This window comes from Nelusetta ayraudi, unplaced genomic scaffold (genome assembly GCF_046127955.1).
Source record: "Nelusetta ayraudi isolate G7.1 ecotype Tasmania unplaced genomic scaffold, CSIRO-AGI_Nayr_v1 ptg000033l, whole genome shotgun sequence".
NCBI lineage: Eukaryota > Metazoa > Chordata > Actinopteri > Tetraodontiformes > Monacanthidae > Nelusetta > Nelusetta ayraudi.
The window spans coordinates 825,963-844,484 of record NW_027466083.1 but is presented as its reverse complement, the minus strand read 5'-3'; the positions used below and the strand labels follow the sequence as shown (position 1 = coordinate 844,484).

At 46.6% G+C, this 18,522-nt stretch overlaps 1 protein-coding gene across 1 annotated transcript; it reads right to left on the bottom strand.

Moving 5' to 3' along the window:
• Positions 1 to 1,189: 1,189 nt before the first annotated feature.
• LOC142891671 (multidrug and toxin extrusion protein 1-like) lies at positions 1,190 to 7,012 on the bottom strand. Its single transcript, XM_076031376.1, has 16 exons — positions 6,685 to 7,012; positions 5,322 to 5,423; positions 5,158 to 5,226; positions 4,887 to 5,035; positions 4,722 to 4,764; positions 4,595 to 4,639; positions 4,409 to 4,506; positions 4,203 to 4,300; positions 3,648 to 3,829; positions 3,343 to 3,451; positions 3,067 to 3,142; positions 2,262 to 2,331; positions 2,045 to 2,177; positions 1,856 to 1,950; positions 1,675 to 1,738; positions 1,190 to 1,596 (listed from the first exon to the last, which is right to left on the bottom strand). The coding sequence occupies exons 1-16, from the start codon at positions 6,982 to 6,984 to the stop codon at positions 1,373 to 1,375; spliced, it is 1,857 nt and encodes a 618-aa protein (XP_075887491.1). The 5' UTR covers positions 6,985 to 7,012; the 3' UTR covers positions 1,190 to 1,372.
• Positions 7,013 to 18,522: the final 11,510 nt, after the last annotated feature.

Sequence of the window (18,522 nt, the reverse complement as noted above, 5' to 3'; positions counted from 1 at the left end):
AGGAGAGAATCTGACGAGAAGGTTCGTCCGATCACCTCTCGGGTTTGTCCTTCCTCTTTTGTTTCTGCGGCAGATCTGACAGATTTTTTAGCAACGGAACTCTGGAAGTTATGACACAGACACGGAGTAATATTCAATTTGATGTGTGTGTGTGTGTGTGTGTCATATAGAACATAAAGCAACTGGCTTGATGGGCAGCATAGATGAAACCGCAGCCATCACCTGTTGATGAGTCGGTTCTTCACTGACTGACAGGTAAGGGGAGATTTGCTGCGTATCTGTGGCTTCCAGGCCACTGCGTGTTATTGACTGTGTGCAGGTAACCCGGCTGAATTCAGGCCAAAGCCGCTGAGTCCGAGCCACATACTGAGCCAGTTATCTGCCGCCGCACAGTGTGAACAGGTGCTCGATTTGCTCAGTTTAATGCGTCTATTTCAAGCTGCGGCGCGGCGCGGCACAGACCTTTGATTACCGTCAGAATTGGCACGACGGATCAAAGAGCGGCAAAATAAACCCACAAGAGACGCGGCATCGTTTTCTGCCTTTCATGATGAAAGCGCACGACCACAGCTGTGCCGTCAGCCAAATATAGCATTTAATCATGCTATTCCAAACTGCAGGATCCATTCAGGCCGCACGGTTCACGTCGAGAACAGATGCTTTACCAGTGTCTTGATTGGGGCCCTTGGTGTAGAACAGCTCTTTAAATGAGGCGGAGGTCTCTGTAGCATAATTCCTCATCTCCTCTGGTTGTCACGTCAAGGTCTTGCACACTTTTCAAAATGTGACACAATTGTTGTCATCGTGTTTGAGGGTTTGGTGAGAAGTAGCCAATGGGAGTTTAAAAGGAGCAGTCCAGAAATATGTTAGTTCACCTCTGGCAGACTTTGCATCAGCCACAGCACTGAAAGGGAAACGGATCGATACTTTGCTGAACATCAGGCTCGTTCCGTCCTGGCTTTTTAGTCTTGTGCAAAATTTGAGCTTCACACGGCCCATTTAAAGGCATTTCATTTTTTTTTTATTTTTTACAAATGATGCATTTAGATTTCCTCTCGCTATCAGGAGACTGCAAATGGCCTCAACCTTTTTAAATGTTGAAAAATGAAAAAAAAACAAAAACTTATTATTGGTAATAAAATTGAACTTTAAAGGTCCCATTTTCACATCTTTATTTTATATATATTTATTTTCATCCAGAAGCAGTCTCGCCTGATTAGTTACCCCAGAGCGCTTCAAATAAACCAAACCATGAACTTCTGCCGTCTGTTCGCCACCTCACACTCACTTTTAGCTTTTGGCAAAGAAGAAGGGGGTGGTGGTGGGAGGGGGGGGGGGGCACGTCCGTGTCCTCAGCCATCGGGTTCAGCGGTCACTCATCCAGCTCGAGAAGTTTGGTGAGCAGCTTCGCAGTGAGGACTCCAGCAGCGAGGACGACAAGCATGAGCAGCAGCAAGAGGCCACGGCGGAGCACCAGCCGCCTCACTGGCAGAGTGCTGCTGTCTGGCGGCGGCTGGCCTGAATCCAGGACCACCGCTAGAGGAATGGGCGGACCGGTCTCCGGCTGGAGGTCCTGGTCCTCACTGGTCTCCGTGGCTGAGAGGGGAAAACAGTCCTGAACGCCCAGCGGTGAAGATTCACATGGAGAATGCTGGTAAAATGAGCAGTTATTACCTGTATTTTCTATCACAGAGACAACATTCTTCTCTGGAACCTTGACTTTTGCTCTTTTCTGTGCCTGTTCAAAAGAAATTCAGCAGTGTTAGCATCGCTGTTTGAAATCAAGGCCGAGTGAGCTTGTAGCCACTGAGAAGTCTCTGTGAGAAACGTGAGAGTCTTTAGATGAGCTCCTCACCTCCTCACTGGCTTTTTCCCAGTTCATCTTGTACAGGTAGACTGAGAAAAACACAGACTGAGCCGAAACAGCTATCAAAAACCCCAACCACACCCCTGCAACACACAAGGAAGAACAAAGAAAACTGTGTCTAATCACGAATAAACGCTTTTCACATGAATTCTATCCGGGACATAAATCTGCCCTCACCTACAACACCCATTTTGACATGGAACATCAGCCACACTCCGATGGGAAAGCCGACAACATAGAAGGACACAAAGTTGCAAATGGCACCGACCTTTTGCTTCCCGGCTCCCCTGACAATCGCTCCCGTCACACCCTGAGGAAGTTGCAAGAAAAGGTCTTTGGGTTTCTTCTGGCTCTGCAAGAGGGGCTAAGTGACTTCTGTCATGGAGATTCTTACTGCGTAGGTTTCACAAATATGGATGAAAGAATACATCTTCATGATATCAGCCACTCTGTTCAGAATCTTTCTGGAAAACACACACGATGGGCCAGGATCAGTCAAAGCTGGGACACATTCAGAAGAAAATTGTCACATTTCATGTTTGTCTGTGTGGTGCAAATGTAGAAGTGATTTCCGTCTGAGGGGTCAATGCACCCGTGGGTTAAAGTGTGATGGATTACTGTCATTATACAAGCTCTGTGTGTCAAAGTTTGTCTGTTAGTCATTGTTTCCTGGGTAAGATAACATGTATCTGTAATTGTATGCAGCTGCTAAAACCATTTGTAACGAGCACAACACACTTTAAGTCATAAAATCTTGGCTGAGTTATAATTCACCAAGGATCAGAAGACCTTAAGGACACAAGCGGGAGGGAATGATTAGACTGATGCCGCAGGCTTAATGAAGCTCAGGAGACCGTAATGCATGTCTATATTCACATATAGAGAATAGCATTTACATCATATACATGACGGCCGGTTGAAGTTATGAGTTCTATAATCTTTCTTTTTTGTACTTATATTTAAATTCTTCATAATAGACCCCTTTGATTAAAAAACAAACATATTTAGGGTATTTATATGTGTTTTTTATTTGCTGCATTATTACATTTATCTTGCTCGTATATTTAATGTCTTCAGTATCTGCAGTGTATAAAGTTGTAAAGATAAAAAACAGATTGCATGAGAAGGTGTCCAAACGTTTGACTGACAGTGTGAATATATACAAAAACATAAGTAGACTCTGGTTGTACGTTACTCACTCGTCTGTGGTGAAGATGTAGCCAATGACATCTCTGGAGGCCCCGATAGAAGCGGCAACTAAACAGGAGAAAAGGGCTGGAACGGACATTAAGAACACAGGAAGCAGTGTTGGTTGACGACACGAAAAGCATCTGAGAAAAACTGAAGCGATGCGACTCATATCTTCCTAATGAAATTACTGTAAGCACGAATTGAATCTGTGGCACAAGTTAGAATGGCAGCCATTGGCCGGAGGACAGGAAGACACTGTCGCAGGCCAGGTAATTGACTCGTACATGCACAGAGGAGGGAGACCTTGCACGACAGCCTGGCCTGCTCCGTGCACCCGGCGCCGAGGGCGTTTCCAACTCGAACACTAGCAGCGACGCAGAAACCAATTGTAAACTGCGCAACAAGAGCAAAAACAATCCACTCAGACTTAAAGGTGTTTACTGCTGTCCAAAACAAACAACAACCCAAAAACAAAACAAAAAAAAACCAACCCAACATACATTGTTGTTAAATTGTTTTTTTGATGTATGACCACGTAAAAACAAAAAAAACCCCCAAAAAACCCAGAGCGCAACAGAAAAGCAGTTACCGTGTAATTGACAGCAGCCAGTTGATAAGCGACAGACTGCGCCCCCAACTCAACCTCGCTGATGATGCCAGCCAGGAAGCCTGCAATCTCATAGAGCCACGACTCCAGGCAATTCATCAGCATGCTGGGGATGGCCAGCTTGAGGAAAGGACCCCACTCCTGCAGGCAGTCGACTGACCAACCTGTGGTGCGAGATAAAGACGGGCGAAGGCGTCTTGGGAAATGAATTTGCAAAAACCCACAAGAATTCTCATACGAGTTTCACAAACATCTGTGACTTATCCGACAAGAACCGACAACGACCAATGGAAGTGTGTGACCGGTCCTGCACCCACAATGGCTTTAAAAACTGCCATCAGTGTAGATATAAAATACAGGGTTGTTTTTTATAGAGGTGTGCTTGCAGTTTGTATTGCAATCCTGGACTGCTGGACACAGCAAACGTGTTTTTCCATGTTACTGACTCATCTAAATAGAAGTCAAATAAACAGCAAGCAAAAATGAAATAACATAAAAACTATAGGAAGCAGCATGCGACAGGCAGATGCAACCTACCAGCCCAAGTAGCCTTGTGCAGTCCTTTGGAGCAGATGTAGACAAACAGAAAGACGGCCAGGGAATACTGGGAGACGGCGTTGGCAGCTGCAGACCCACTACAGCCGTGTGAGTGGGAATTAAAGGACAAAAACAGAGATGCTGCAGTACCGCTGGCAGACGCGTGAAAGGTCGGCAAACATCTGCAGCGTGTGGAGTTTACTCACGCGACACCCAGATCGAGAACGGAAAGGAAGACGTAGTTAATTATGGCATTCAGCACGTTCCCTGCAGCTCCGGTGGCCACCTGAGGCCAGATTATACCCTGCACGCCAAAGCAAAGCATTGCCTAAAAAAAGTCTCAATGATCTCATGAGCAGCAACGTTCAGCCACACCAGATTGGTAAACACACCTGATTCTGGAGATACCTCTCCTGCAGCTGGTACATGAAGGCAGCCTGCAGGAGCCCAAATGATTAAGTCGTGAACAGGGATATTCAAATCAACAGTGAATCATGGGTCTTGCACGACTGGACTCACTGGCAGAGCTGGCATAAAGATCTCCACGTACAGCTGGGAGACTCTTGGTGATTCGAGGTGGAACAAAAAAAAGAAAGAAAGAAAGAAAGAAAATGGTTTGTTTGATTAGAACATGTATATTTCATACTGCCTGTTGTCTGAATGCGCAATGTGGAAATGCTTCACCTGGCAACCTCTGGGCTCTGCCTGACAGCCAGCAAGATGGTCTGAGTGTGAATGAGAATTGCCCAACAGGGAAAACAGAAAACGAGCAGAATGAGAATTCCCCGCTGGAGATACACTCCCACTTGCTTGAAGTTGCCACTTCCGTAGGTCTGTTAAAAAAAAAAGAAAAAAGAAGGACACAATCCCTCAGGGAACAGAGATGAAATGAAAATGAAAATTAAAAAATCTGGTGTTCAGGACAAAGAAATTTATATCAGAGGGATAGTTATACCTGAGATATGAGCGTGTCACAAGCAGACGCCAAACCAGAGCCAACTGAAATGCCTGTGACATTTATGACCTATGGCGAGACAAAGTGCACTTAGTCGGCAGGCAGATATAAAAAAAGAGACATGCAAATTGTGTCTATGTAAGAAAGAAGGCGAGACAACCCACCGCTGTTGCTAACGCTACTCCTGCTAGCTCTGTCTTCCCCAGGTGGCCACAGAAAATCATGCTGACAAAGCCGATCAGGAAGGACATCAACTGGGCAATGTACTAGAAAAGACACAAACATGGCCTGTCTTTGTCTTTTCTGATGTCATCTCGGCAAAAAAAACCAACCTAACTGAAATACTGAGCGTCCCATCCATCACATCTTGGCTCTGACTTGAGTGAAACATGGGTTTCAAAAGGCCTTGAAGCCTCAAAGAAGGAAAAGCACTCTTTGGCCCTGGCAACTGATTTGTTGCACTTTTCAACCGCTACTTTCTATTTTTTTTAACGCCTCTGCTCCATCTCTACCACTTAAGAAAAATAATTTTGGTGATTGCTGACAGTTTTTTTTTTTTTTTTTTTTTAAACTGTTTTCAGCATCCAAAAGGTTTTGCACAGGGGGAAGCTAAATGCCTCCGACAGTCATCTACTAGAAATTGCGTAAGGAGTTTTTGAAAAGTGGAGACCCTACATTGTTCCTAAAATTATGAGGACACTTTTCTATGTACCACACCCTTGTACATATGTGTATATACTGTATATGTGCCCCTGATAAAGCCAGGGAGCAGGAAAGCTCTGTCAGCGTGCCATTTTTAAAAGGCTGTGACAGTTCAGACTGGAGTTCCTGCTTCCTGTGGCAGCCTTGACATAATAACAATATAAATGCCTTCACGCTGCATTTCTATTTGTTGGAAATTAACCTTGAAATCACATGGGGCAAAGCCTCAGTTCCCCCACTGTGACTTGGCTGATGTTTTGATAAGTGGTGAAAGTGATGGAAGCAACGCAGGGATTTTGTAATTTGTGTACCATTCACTGCTGAACGACAGTAAAATTTGCCTCACACGGGGCCTTTAACATTCATGTGCCAAACCTAAAGGTCCAGTGTGTTACATTTTTAAGGAAGCCCAGTATTTGAGGTAGCCTGTCCGATGCAAAAAGATTAAAAACTATAAATCAAGCTAAAATTTTACACTTTGGACCTCTGAAACATGACTCGAGGGCTTTTAATCAGGTTAATCGGAAAGAATCTGTTCAACTAGTCAGACCCTCCGAGCGTCCCAGTCAGGATCAGTAGTTCATCAATCCCACTGGTTTCGATAAATAGAGAAATAGAATACATTTACAGTTCTGAGAACTTACAGTAATTACAGTAGAGCCCTCGCAGTCTCTTCAACAGCACAAAAGAACGATGCCTTTGCAACGGTTATAAGTAACCCACAGATGCTACGGTGATCACTTTAACTTTTATTCCAGGTGGAGTGCCGTTACCCGAGCACCACTGACTGCTATTAGTTATCTGATCCGAACACTTGGATCTTACCACTGGTACTGCCAGTTTGAAACACTGAAGCGCTTCATCCTTGTAGTCCGCAGGTACTCGGCGACTGACGCTTTTCATCCAGGAGCTGCAGCATGAGTCAACTCCTCCAGCAGCGGGAGGTGATATGTCGCTTTGGGATTCTCCATTTTCTCCTCCGCGAGCAGTTTTTGTCACTGAATCGTTCATACTGAGATGAGATTTTGCAGGAAAACAGAAGTCGATCCCCAAAAGGAATGATAGTTGTGCGGCAGAAAATTCCTCACACGAAGTGCGAAGGCAAGAAGGCTGGGTGTAATCCATAACCAATTACCTGCATAATAATCAACAACCAGGGAAAGGTCTCCGCACAGCAGCAGTGATGAGTGGACTTAAATGCTATGCTTATTTTTTTTATTTTTTTTTTTACATTTTGCTTTTTTGTACACCACATTTCATAAGACTGTGATGGTTAAAATGTGGCAACACTTGTAAATAATTGAAAATAGTTCACGAGTAACAGTTTTGATTTTCAGAGCGCAACAAGCCTGACATCGCCACAAAGTTGCCATGCGGCGTGTGGTGGCGGCAATGAGGAGGCGGGACTCAGAATGCAGATAACTCTGGTTTTTTGCCGGAAACAATTCTTGTTTATTTTAAATAATAAAACTAAACCATAAAGGTATACAATTAAAAACAAATTGGGACACTTAAACAGAAAAAAAAAAAAAACTGACACAAAACAAAGTCATAACAAATGAAGAAAAAAACTTGAAACAACAGACCTGAAACAACTGAACACCATGGAGTGAAAAGGGAAAAAAAAACAACAACTGGACAAACAAGCAACAAAAACCAAACTGGAACAGCAAACAATGATCCGACAAAGAGAGACAAGGACTAGTTGAACACCAGGGCAGGAACACAGGTGAGGACAATCAAGGGCAGACTGATAATGAGACAGATCAGGAATTAAACGCATGTGTAAACAATCAGAAAACAGCGAGTAAAACAGAAGAGACTGACAACAGAAAAAAAAACGGATTTCAAAATAAAGTAGGAAATAAACAAATAACAGAAGATGACAAAAGTTAAAGAATGCAACACAATTATTAGGCTCATTAACCCTAATCCCGGATAACATGTGTGTCCTATAACACTGCCGTTGTCAGTCACTGTCGGACTGTCAGTCCTGATCTAGTGTGTGAATAGTTAAGAATTCTGCACTGGCGCAAGAACGAGTGGAGGATGAGTCAAACACATGGCAACCAGGGGGGTGACTGGCGAGATGACTCACTGTTTTTCCAAAACTGTCCACGTTATTATTGTTCCTGTGATGACAAAGGTCAGCTGACTGGGAAGAAACTTTATTTGTGTTTTATCTGCGTATAAATAAATGTGTGTTCTTGAACAAAGGGAAACAGAAAAGCAGTTTGTGTGCGAAGACTACCCCAATTAATCAATTCATCTGCACATTCAGTCCTGTTCGAAACAACTGCACGTTCAGATTCATAAAACAGAGCAGCCCTCAGTCTGTCTGCTGTCTTCCCTCCATGGGGTGGCGCTGTTTTGCTCTCTTTCTAGTTCAGGTGCTCAACATTTCTGACACATCAGCCTGCTTCGCTGAACTCTGGACTTCAACCATTATTATTATTATTATTTTTTGGATACATTGATTTTATTTATTTATTTATTATTTTTTTTAAACAAACCCTTTGTTTGTCCCTCAGCTGGTTGAGCTCAAGCAGAGACAGACAGACAGACAGACAGACAGACAGACAGGGTCCCTTTTGCCAAATGTGGTTCAATTTTAGACTTTTCATCAGCGTTTTGTTTCCTGCGACGGCGGAAGACGGCGGAGGAAATCAACGCACGCCAACACCGGGAGAGGAAGGGCGGGCGGGCGGGTGAGGATGGGGGGGGGGGGGCACTCTCCCTGGTTCAGTGATGCAGCAAAGGCCCGCCAGGTCCGCCCACCCACCACATTGTCTTCCTGCGGCTCCCCCATCCCGACCACGCAAAAAGAATCGCACACAATTAAATTTGCTCCTCCAACCAGCGGTGCTGCCGTCCGCCGTGACGTCACACTGCAGTTCTCTGCGTGCTCCACTGGATGACAGTGGCAAGTCGCTGCGTTCACATGACGAGCCGTCACTCTTTAAATGGCTGGTCAGGGTGTGTGTGTGTGTGTGTGTGTGTGTGTGTGAGAGAGTGTGTACGAGAGTGCATTTGTGTACGTGTTTGTATTCCTTTCTTCCTCTTGATTTTTCCGTGTGTGTGTGTGTGTGTGTGTGTATGTGCATGTGTGCGCATGCACGTGGGCCTGGGTGGGGTTTTGCGCCCGATGAGGAGGTGGATGGAGCTCCGAGGAGGTGGAGGAGAGGGTTTTATTGGAAGGGGTGGGTTGGGTTTGATGGAGGCGTGGGAGGCGGGTGTGTGAGCGAGGTTGCACAAAAAAAAAAAACGCAAATGAGAGGAAATTGTTTTGAGTCAGAGCAGATTTGGCAGAGTGAGATAAGGGCTGGTGACGGTGGTGGTGGTGGTGGTGGTGGTGGTGGTGGTGGTGTGATTAGGATTAGGGGAGGTTGCGGAGGGGGAGGTTTGGGGAGAGTAGAGGTTGGTGGTAGAGGTAGGGGTGGAGGGCTGCACGCTCACAGTCACTCTGTGTGTGTGTGTGTGTGTGTGTGTGTGTGTGTGTGGAGGCTGTGATTACCCACCCACCACCACCACCGCTGAGTGGAGGAGATGGGTGGTTAAGATGATGGCGGCCGGTGAGCTCGCCGACCAGACAACAGAGTGGCTGAGACAAAAGAAGTCAGCGTTTGATAGAGAGGCTACAAGAGGGAGAGAGCGAGGGAGGGAGGGAGGGGGGGGGGGGGTTACAGGGCCAGAGATGAGTGAATGGATGGTGTGTGTGTGTGTGTGTGTGTGTGTGTTGGGGGGGAGTTGAAAGAGCACCGGAGTGATTTTAAACATGCTCCCTCTCCCTTCTTTTGGTGCTGATGTTGCAGTGTGGATCGGTTCGCTGGCGAGAGCCTCCGTCCGCCCCCCCCCCCCCCTCCCATTTTATCTTTTGTTATAATTTCTGAAGAGAACAATGACGCAGAGGCCTGTCGAGTCTGCGCCCAGCTGATAATGATGATGTCCGAGGATGATAAGAATAATAAGTGTCTTCTAGTGGAACCCTTAACAAAAAAAAAGGAGAGGAAGGAAAAAGGGGGAGAGTGAGTCACATATTGTCACGAGCGGTGGCGAGCACACAGACGCGGCTATCTCAGGTTGGCAGTGTGCGTGAGGGTGGTCAGGGGGAGCGAGTGAGACACAAAGAGAGACAGAGGTGGAGCCGGGAGGGGAAACAGATTATGTTCTTGTCACCCACGTGCACACCGAGCTGGCAAACGGGATCCGCCAAAGAGACGCTGGCGGGGGGGGGGGGGACTGAAAAAGAAAAACAAGGCAAATGAATGAAGAGCTTGTACATCACAGCAGACCTCGAAAACAGAAAAAGCAAAGACGACTTAAAAAAAAAAACGCTGTTTAACCCGAGTGAGACGGCTGGGTGGAAGGCACGCGTGGGAGGCGCCTGCTGCCGTTTGACCACATTTTCCCCAGCTCGCGTCCGCGCGCAGCGTCGAACGCATTCATCTGCATTTCTGTCAAAGGTGGGGAAAAGGAAAAGGGGGGAAAATTGGAACGCACAAGGTGGGAGAGAGACAGAGGGAGAGAGAGAGAGAGGGAGAAAGAAAAAAGGAGAATGCAAATTCGAGAACAAATTCAGCCACGACGAAAGCCGTTGAAAAATGGCTGTCTGCTCTTTTGATGATGTGTTGGCTTTTGAATTTCTTCGATGAGTCATATAGAAATTGCTTGAAATAGTCGGCGTGATGCTGCACTCACATTGTGTACTGGTGCCGGGCGCTAAAAATAGGATTTGATGTTCTTTTTTGGGGTGCGAGTTTAAACTCCATCGGGCGAGGACGTCAGGAGGAGAGTCACTGAGCGCCCCCCGGTGACGGATGACGGTCCGACGACGTAACTGGTTGGGTCTCGCAGGTGATTACTGTTGAATTGCGCCTCCTGTGGACTCCTGCCTAAAAAAAAAAAAGCAAGCGTCGCGGGACAGCGTTGTAATTCTCTTGCTGATTGAGCTGCGGCGTCCTAACGGCGGCGGACGGAGCTTTCGGTAAATGCCTCCAGCCCTGATTTGTCGTCCATGACTCATCCAGCAGCGGCTGGAAACAATGCAGCAGCGGCGGCGGCGGCGGCGGCGGGCGGCTTTCGGCTCCCTCACGACACGCCGCACTCTCTCCCGCAAAAACAGCCAATGATGAAGCCAAACAGAGATGGGAGTGGAGGGGAGGGGTCTTAGGGGACAGGCCAAAGACCAAACGCATAGAGAAAGATGTCTGAAGTGTGGCAGGAGGGTCGGCACCGCCCCGTGAAGACCGGGCTGAGGGCGACGTGTTCGCGCTCGGAAGCGATGCACCGCTTTGTTGGCTCATTGACTGGAGAGGCTCATTGACTGTGGCAACTGGTTGACCTTGGAGAGAGAGGGAGAGAGAGAGAGAGTAAGAGAGAGAGAGAGAGGTGACCGCCGACCTTCCCTCACTCTCAGTTGTCACCCCCTGGGGGGAGACTTCTTTTCTTTCCTCTTTCTCACCCTCCCACCCGTCCGACGAGGCCACCTGGGAGGCGTCTGACCTGACAGCGGAGTCGCACCTGCTCCCAGGCGCGGTGGTCAACAGCCCCCCTGGAGGGTGGCGGCGAGACGTGCGAGGCTGCCCAGACTTGTGGGCACCTTCTCTGGAGGCATCGGAGCTTCGTTCTTTGTCAGTTGCTCGACATTTGAAACACGGTCACTTCTTATCTCTCAGCTCATTCAGCTTAAATCTTACACACCTCAACCTTCCACTGTCACTTCAGGTGGGCCCCAGGGCTTGTTCCTGGGGCCCTCTTCATCATTTACCTTCTTCCCCTTGGCAATATCTTCTGTAAATACAGCAACAATTTTTACTGTTACGTGGATGACACCCAGCTCTACCTCTGATCCAAATGCTGGTTTTCATCAAACTTCCTCAAACCTAACTTAATCTTCTTGTTGGTACCAAATCTCCACTATCCAAAACCGACGGTTTCCCCTCCCCCCAGGTCAAGAGTCTGGGTGTCATCCTCAGCAGCACACTATCTTTCCAATCCCACATTAATAACATCACTGGGTCTGCTTATTTTCACTTGCGCAATATCAACCGCCTCCGCCCGTCCTTTACCCCTCGTACCACTGCCATCCTCGTCCACACCGTTGTTACTTCTCACCTGGACAACTGTAACTCCCTCCTCTTTGGTCTCCCTCCCACTGGTCCAGAATCCCCCTGCCGGCGTCCTCCTCCGAACCCCCTCCATCCACCGCATCACACCCATCCTCCAGCAGCTTCACTGACTACCTATCAAACACCGTATCCATTTCAAGATCCTCCTCCTAACATTTGAAGCCATTGACAACCTCGCCCCTCCATACCTGTCTGCCCTCCTCCATGTCGCCACTCCCTCCCGTATCCTCAGATCGTCCGCCTCCATCCGCCTGTTACAGCCTTTTATTGTTGATCTGTACGCCGTCCATGAGAGCTAGAAAGGTGTATTCCATTGTGTCCTTGGGAAAGACACTGGACCCACATTGCCTCGTATGAATGTGAGTGGATGTTGGGTGGTTGGTGGTCGGAGGGGCCGTTTGGCGCAGATTGGCTGCCACGCTTCCGTCAGTCTGCCCCAGGGCAGCTGTGGCTACACATGGAGCTCACCACCACCAGTGTGAATGTGGTGTGAATGAATAATAGGTTCAATGTAAAGTCCTTTGGGTGCCTTAAAAACGCTATATAAATCCAATCCATTATTGATATTATTACTATATTCAGTCAACAGCGTTTTATTAGACTAAGAAGCACTTGGCGAGGCGCGGTGACAAGAAAAATGACCTTTCTGTTCTGAGGACAAGTTGTGTTTTCAATTATGTTATGTACATGAACTATGTATATATATATATATATATATATATATTTATGTATATATATATATATATATATATATATATATATAAATATATATATGTAACCATATCTGTTTGATTTGAAGTGTCAGTGCTGAGTGTGTATGGTATAAATAAATTATAAGGTATGTCGAAAGTTATAGGTATACAGTAGGTATTTTGTGCATCTGTGACGGGACATTGAACGTTTGATACCTATGAAGCAGTTGCGATACCTACAGTGGCGTGAGCTGCACGCACGTCTCATCGTGTCACCGCCGGCTCGAGGCGGCTGGACCTCTTCGCCCGCAATCGATCGCTAACATGCTTTGACACGTGGCCTAAAATAACAACAGCACGGGTGTGTTCTTGGCCTGATTGTGTTCGCCCCGGGGCTAAACAACATGTGATTAAGTCTAGCGGCATCTGCTGCACACAACCTCTTTACAAAGTCAGCGGAAATCAAAGGCGGCAACTTGCAATACAATTTGGCCTTGAAAAGCCTCTTTGTTGTGGTTGTTGTTGATGTTGTGTTTACTTCAGGTTGAGAGGGCTGGCTGCATTAATTCATCAATCACCAGTCACGTTCCCTTTTCCTCCAAACTGCTTCATTTTCTACCAAGCGTGGTGCTCTGTGGAAGATCCCCCCGATATGGAGACCATCAATCAATGTATCGCTGGCTGTGGGGAATGAGATTGTTTTCCAGATATTTAGAGACACATTGTCTGTTTACGAGAAAGGAAGAAAGCCAGTGTTTTTTCAGGGCCCTGACACTCTGACTGACAGAAAGTGCATTGGATTGCTGAGGTTTTTCTTCTGGCTCGATCTTGAGAATTTGCAATCGGGGTTGTTTCTTTTGGCTAAGCAGGTGAAGTGCGTCTTTTTCAGCAGGTGTAAATAGGACGTGATCACACACGTTATTTGAGGAGAAAGAGATGAAAGCTACAGTCAGGGTTCGATGGGACAAAAACAAGAAGCTACCGTTTACCTGCTGTGGTGGATTCTGCAACTGTTTCATCAGCGCTAGACGACATTTCACTTCATGGAGGTGAAATGTTTCAACGTTGGTGAAATGTTTCAACCCATTTCTGCCTGGAAATGTGGAGGTCGACTAATGGCGACGCCTTGTGAAGTGGATCCCACTGCTTTTTAAGAGGCTTCCTCCCACCAAAGATGGACTTGTGACACACAATCATCGATCACTTTATTAAGTGCACCTGCCGCTGATGGGAGCAATCACAGAGCAGCGACTCAATGCACTTTGGCGGAGCAGACAAGATGGTCAAGACGACCTGCTGACGTTCAAACTAAGCATCGGAACGGGGGAGGGGGAGAAAAGGTGATTCATGAGGCTCAATGGGACACAGTTCCTGGTACCAGATGAGCTGGTCTGAGGCCAGAAATCACTCCTGCGATTGTAATGTGGCAGGGCAGAAGACTGGCATCACAGATATGGGGCCAAAAAGAATCTACAGCTCCTGCGTGTTGTTGTTGTTTTTGTGATCAAACGTTTACATGGCTCCAAATCTCCCAAATCCAAGTGATGCAGCACATTGTTGGGTCTGAGAGTGATCCGAGAATGCAAATGTCATGGTTTTGAGAAACGCTCCATCCTGTAACAAGTTATAAAACTCTTGTATTTGAACCCAGTGAGCCGAAGGCAAAAGAACGTCAAGTGCAAAATACAGCAGACTGATTTCTCTCTGTCCTGTGTTGGAATCATATATTTAGTTTAGGTGTTTGTGTTGAATAATATAATTAGTTTAGATGTTAGTGTTGAATAATATAATTAGTTTAGATGTGTGTTTGTAATAATATGATTATTAATATAAACTGTTTAGATCAAAGGCATTGTTGCAGGAGGCTCAAGAAGAACAGGGAAGCACATTCCTCATCAACTGGTGATCCTGGGTGACCAGAGGGTGACCCTGGGGGACTTTGCCACCACCATAAAACTATATAACCCGGTCATTTACAGGGGGGAGAACTCATGATCCATCGGAGGCAAGGGGGAGAGGAGCCTGTGACCTCAGGCATGTTGTGCACTGTATTATATCAACAGGTCACGCTGGAACCAATGATGGGATCATTTGGCTCCCTGCCTCAACATCCAATGAGGTTGGGGTCTGGAGACCAGGCAGCCAGTCAGAGGAGGACAACATCTGGGAGCATCTGCATGTTTTATTTTTTGTATAAAAGGACTGGGTCAAGGGACAGATAGCAGTCAGACTTCATGCCCTGACAATACTTTGTTGTTGATAGGATTTTGAACTGGGCCCAGAGCTCTGTATATTTGTATCCTGAATTGTTTATTTACTAAAGATATATTTAAATTGGCATTCTTCTCCTGAGACTTCATTCAACGAACACGCGGATCAGCAGCACGACACGAGGAAATGAATCTGATCCAACACCTGCCTGTGTTCATCTCCTTCACACTTGACTGAATCGGCATGTTTGGAGCAAGTGACAATTAAAGCGACAAATCTCGCCAGCATTTACAACCAACTGGTCCAATATGGATTTGGTTTGTCCCTGTGTTCCACAATTGTGTTTAAACAGGGTTCGTCCAAATATGTGGTCAGCTGAAGGTCAGAGGCGCCGAGTGTAAAGAAAGGTCGGACACACACACACACACACACACACACACAAAGTTTCTCCTCGTCTCCTACAAACTTCTGAATAATGTGCGACTTCCAACCCAGTGAGTCGTCATTAAATATTAATTATCACTCTGTCTGTCACTGACAGTGTTGCCATGGTGATTCTGTGAGGAAAAAAAAAAAGGTTAATAGCTCCTCTTTGGCGTTTCGCACCTGAACGTTTCCTGGCACCTGAACGTTGCACAAACCTCTTAAGTAAAATGTTCCCAGCTGATCCGAGATGCTTTGAGAGGCACGTGGCCATGAATAAGAAGAGACTGCCTGGGAGTAATTTGTACCGGCTGAATGGCAGCATTTTAGAGAGATAGCAGGCAGGTGCGCCGCTCGGCTGAAGCTATGCAGCCCCGCGTTTCCTTTGAGTCCTTTGAGTGTCACACAGAATGGGCCGAACCAGTCTTGATGATGCGTTCGAGGACATGAATGGATGGACACAATGTGACGCGTAACGTCAGCTTTGACTGAGCGCCTGGAAATGAACGTGTCAGGCCGCCTGCAGTATAAACGCTCCATTGCTGTTTTACACTGTAGCCTTGTGCCCTCTGACAGCAGTGACTAATGAGTCCGTTTAACATGCAGCTTAGCTATCAAGTCCTTTTAAAAAAAAAATAAAAAAAATCGGCAAACAAGGAATGTCAGCGGCACAAAATAACTCATGTTTTGGGACGCGAACCCGTTCAGAGGACAGATTCATCAGAGGCTGTGACGGGAAAAAGGAAAAGCTACGACCGCTGTTTGTTTAATTGAAATGGTTGTTATACGCAAAACATGATCAATATCACCCTCAATCTGTCAGCAAAAGGAACATTTCACTGTCAGATTTGCACCTCCCTTTTGCTCATCTACGATTATATTAGACTGCATTCAGAGAGAGATTTTCCTGGCAGGTATTTGTAATGCTTCTGTCATGCACTTTCTGCTCTTCTGCTCTGACGATTCTTTTTTTTTATTATTATTATTTTTTTTAACTTTGTTTGATTTGAGCTTGAAGGAAGCCGAAGTAAATGAAATGAGTGAGTTTTTTCTGAACCGATAATGTTATCGGCTTTATTTTGCCGCAAAAACACTTGAAAGATGAATCATTGGAAAAAGTTTTCATTCCGACTGACGTTCACTGCCACTGCCCAGAGTGTTGTTGCTCCTATGGACTCCCTCACGACGGCATTGTGTGGGGAGACGCAGCCTTTTTCGCAAGCGGAACAGAGCAGCGGCGAGGAACCGTGTGTGTGTGTCTGTTACGGATGAGCAATTTCGAAAAATTCATCTTTGATTAACACGATGCTCTGGGGCAAAAAAACCAAAAAAAAAAAATCAAAAAAACAAAAAAAAAAATCAAGAATGCGTTGAAAGGAAAAAAAAGAGAGAGAGAAAGAAAGAGAAACATTTTCTCGCGTCTGCTGATTTTAAAATCCGCCACGTTGCTTCCAGCGGGAAGATTGAGCTTTTCCAGACGCGTGAATGCACTTCATGAGACAATATGGCAGGGTCACACGACACAGCTGTGTGTGTGTATGTGTGTGTGTGTGTGTGTGTGTGTGTGTGTGTGTGTGTGTGTGTGTGTGTGTGTGTCAGCCAGGGTGTGCAAGCGTGAGTGTGTGTTGCCCACAGGTGACTCATCGCACTGCAGATGACCAGTGTTTTTCTGCTGCTGCTGCTGCTGCTGCTGCTGCTGCTGCTGCTGCACTCGGCGCTCTCCTTCCGGCAGCGTCCCCGCCCCCTCTGCTATGACTCTTATTCTCACACACTCCATTTTCAGGCTGCTGTCTCTCCTCCTGCCATCTCCCCTCATCACTGCGTCCTCCAGGCGTCACAGGAGCGTATACCTCCGCGTTACGTAACGCCCCGTCCCCCCCCTCTCCAGACGCTCGGAGGCGCCGCGCTCCACAAAGACGCGGGCAGTTTTACATATTGAGCAGCTTTTTGTTTTCCCCTCGCCGCTCTTCCTGTTTCGGTTCGACCACTCATCTCGGCCCGGCGTGATGAGCCGCCACTGTGTCGTGCTGCAATCTGATTGGCACAGGGAGGGCGGGGGGTGTCACTGAGCGAGACTGCCAAAGAGGGAGAGGGAGGAGGGCCTGATGATGATGATGATGATGATGATGATGATGATGATGGGGGCCAAACAAAGGCAAAATGACAGAAACAAAAAAAGGTGAGGGTCAATTTGTGCCCCCCCGCCGCCCACCGCCTCATTTTCAGCCCTGTCTCCCCCTCCTCCCTCCTCCCCTCGTCTCCCCCGTCCCTTTCAAAGAGTTAAAGTCACATCAATCACACCTCCATTTAGTCCCCCCCCACCCCCTCCCGCTCTCCCCCTCAATTACTCCCTTCTGCGTCTCTTGTCTGCCGTTCTGCTGACACCCGCACTCGCGCATGGCGTTTGAAATGGCTCGCATTGGTGGAAAAGCGGCTCAATCTTCGGCTGAGATTGAAGCCTTCTCGCCATTCAGCCGCCGGGAAACACCTGCTCGCGCTGGAACACGCACAGATTCTGCTGAAAACACACGGTTGCCGGATACATTCCCTTGAGTGACTTGACGTCAGGTCAGCAGTGGCCCCCAAAGCCTGACACCATGTTTCTAACTAGGTTGTTGCTTTAAACTGCAATGTAACAAAACATCTTTTTGCGGTATAAAAGCCAATTGATGAGGGAAAATGATCTTTGTTGCTTTGTTGTGCTGTTCTTGTTGTGAACTTATGACGGTTTCAACAACATGTTCTGGCCACGAACTGCATCAAATATCCTTTAACAAAAAAAAAAATCAAATGGGAGGTCCAGCAGTGAAGGTTTATGAAATTGTTGTTGGTTTTAAACCAGGCCTTTGAGTTTTCTCCCACCCAGAACTGGGAATGAAAGGAAAGATAAACAACAGACAAATCAAAAAAAGGAACGATGGATACAAGACACATTTAAATGTCTTGGCTGTGTTGTGCTTCGTGCCCGTGTTGCAGTGATACGCCCTGGTTGATATCATTGAAAGTACACGCAGGCCAAGATCCTGATGGAAGCCTGATCCGCAGTCCTGCTGTCGCAATATAAATGATTGGGTCAAAACTCCATCTTTTAATGTGATATTTCATTTACATAACAAGAAAGATCACAATATAAGATAAGTTTCATGTTTTTGCATTGTTTAAAGTAAACTGTGTTGACAAAGTTTTATGCCGTAATGTTATAAAAGTGT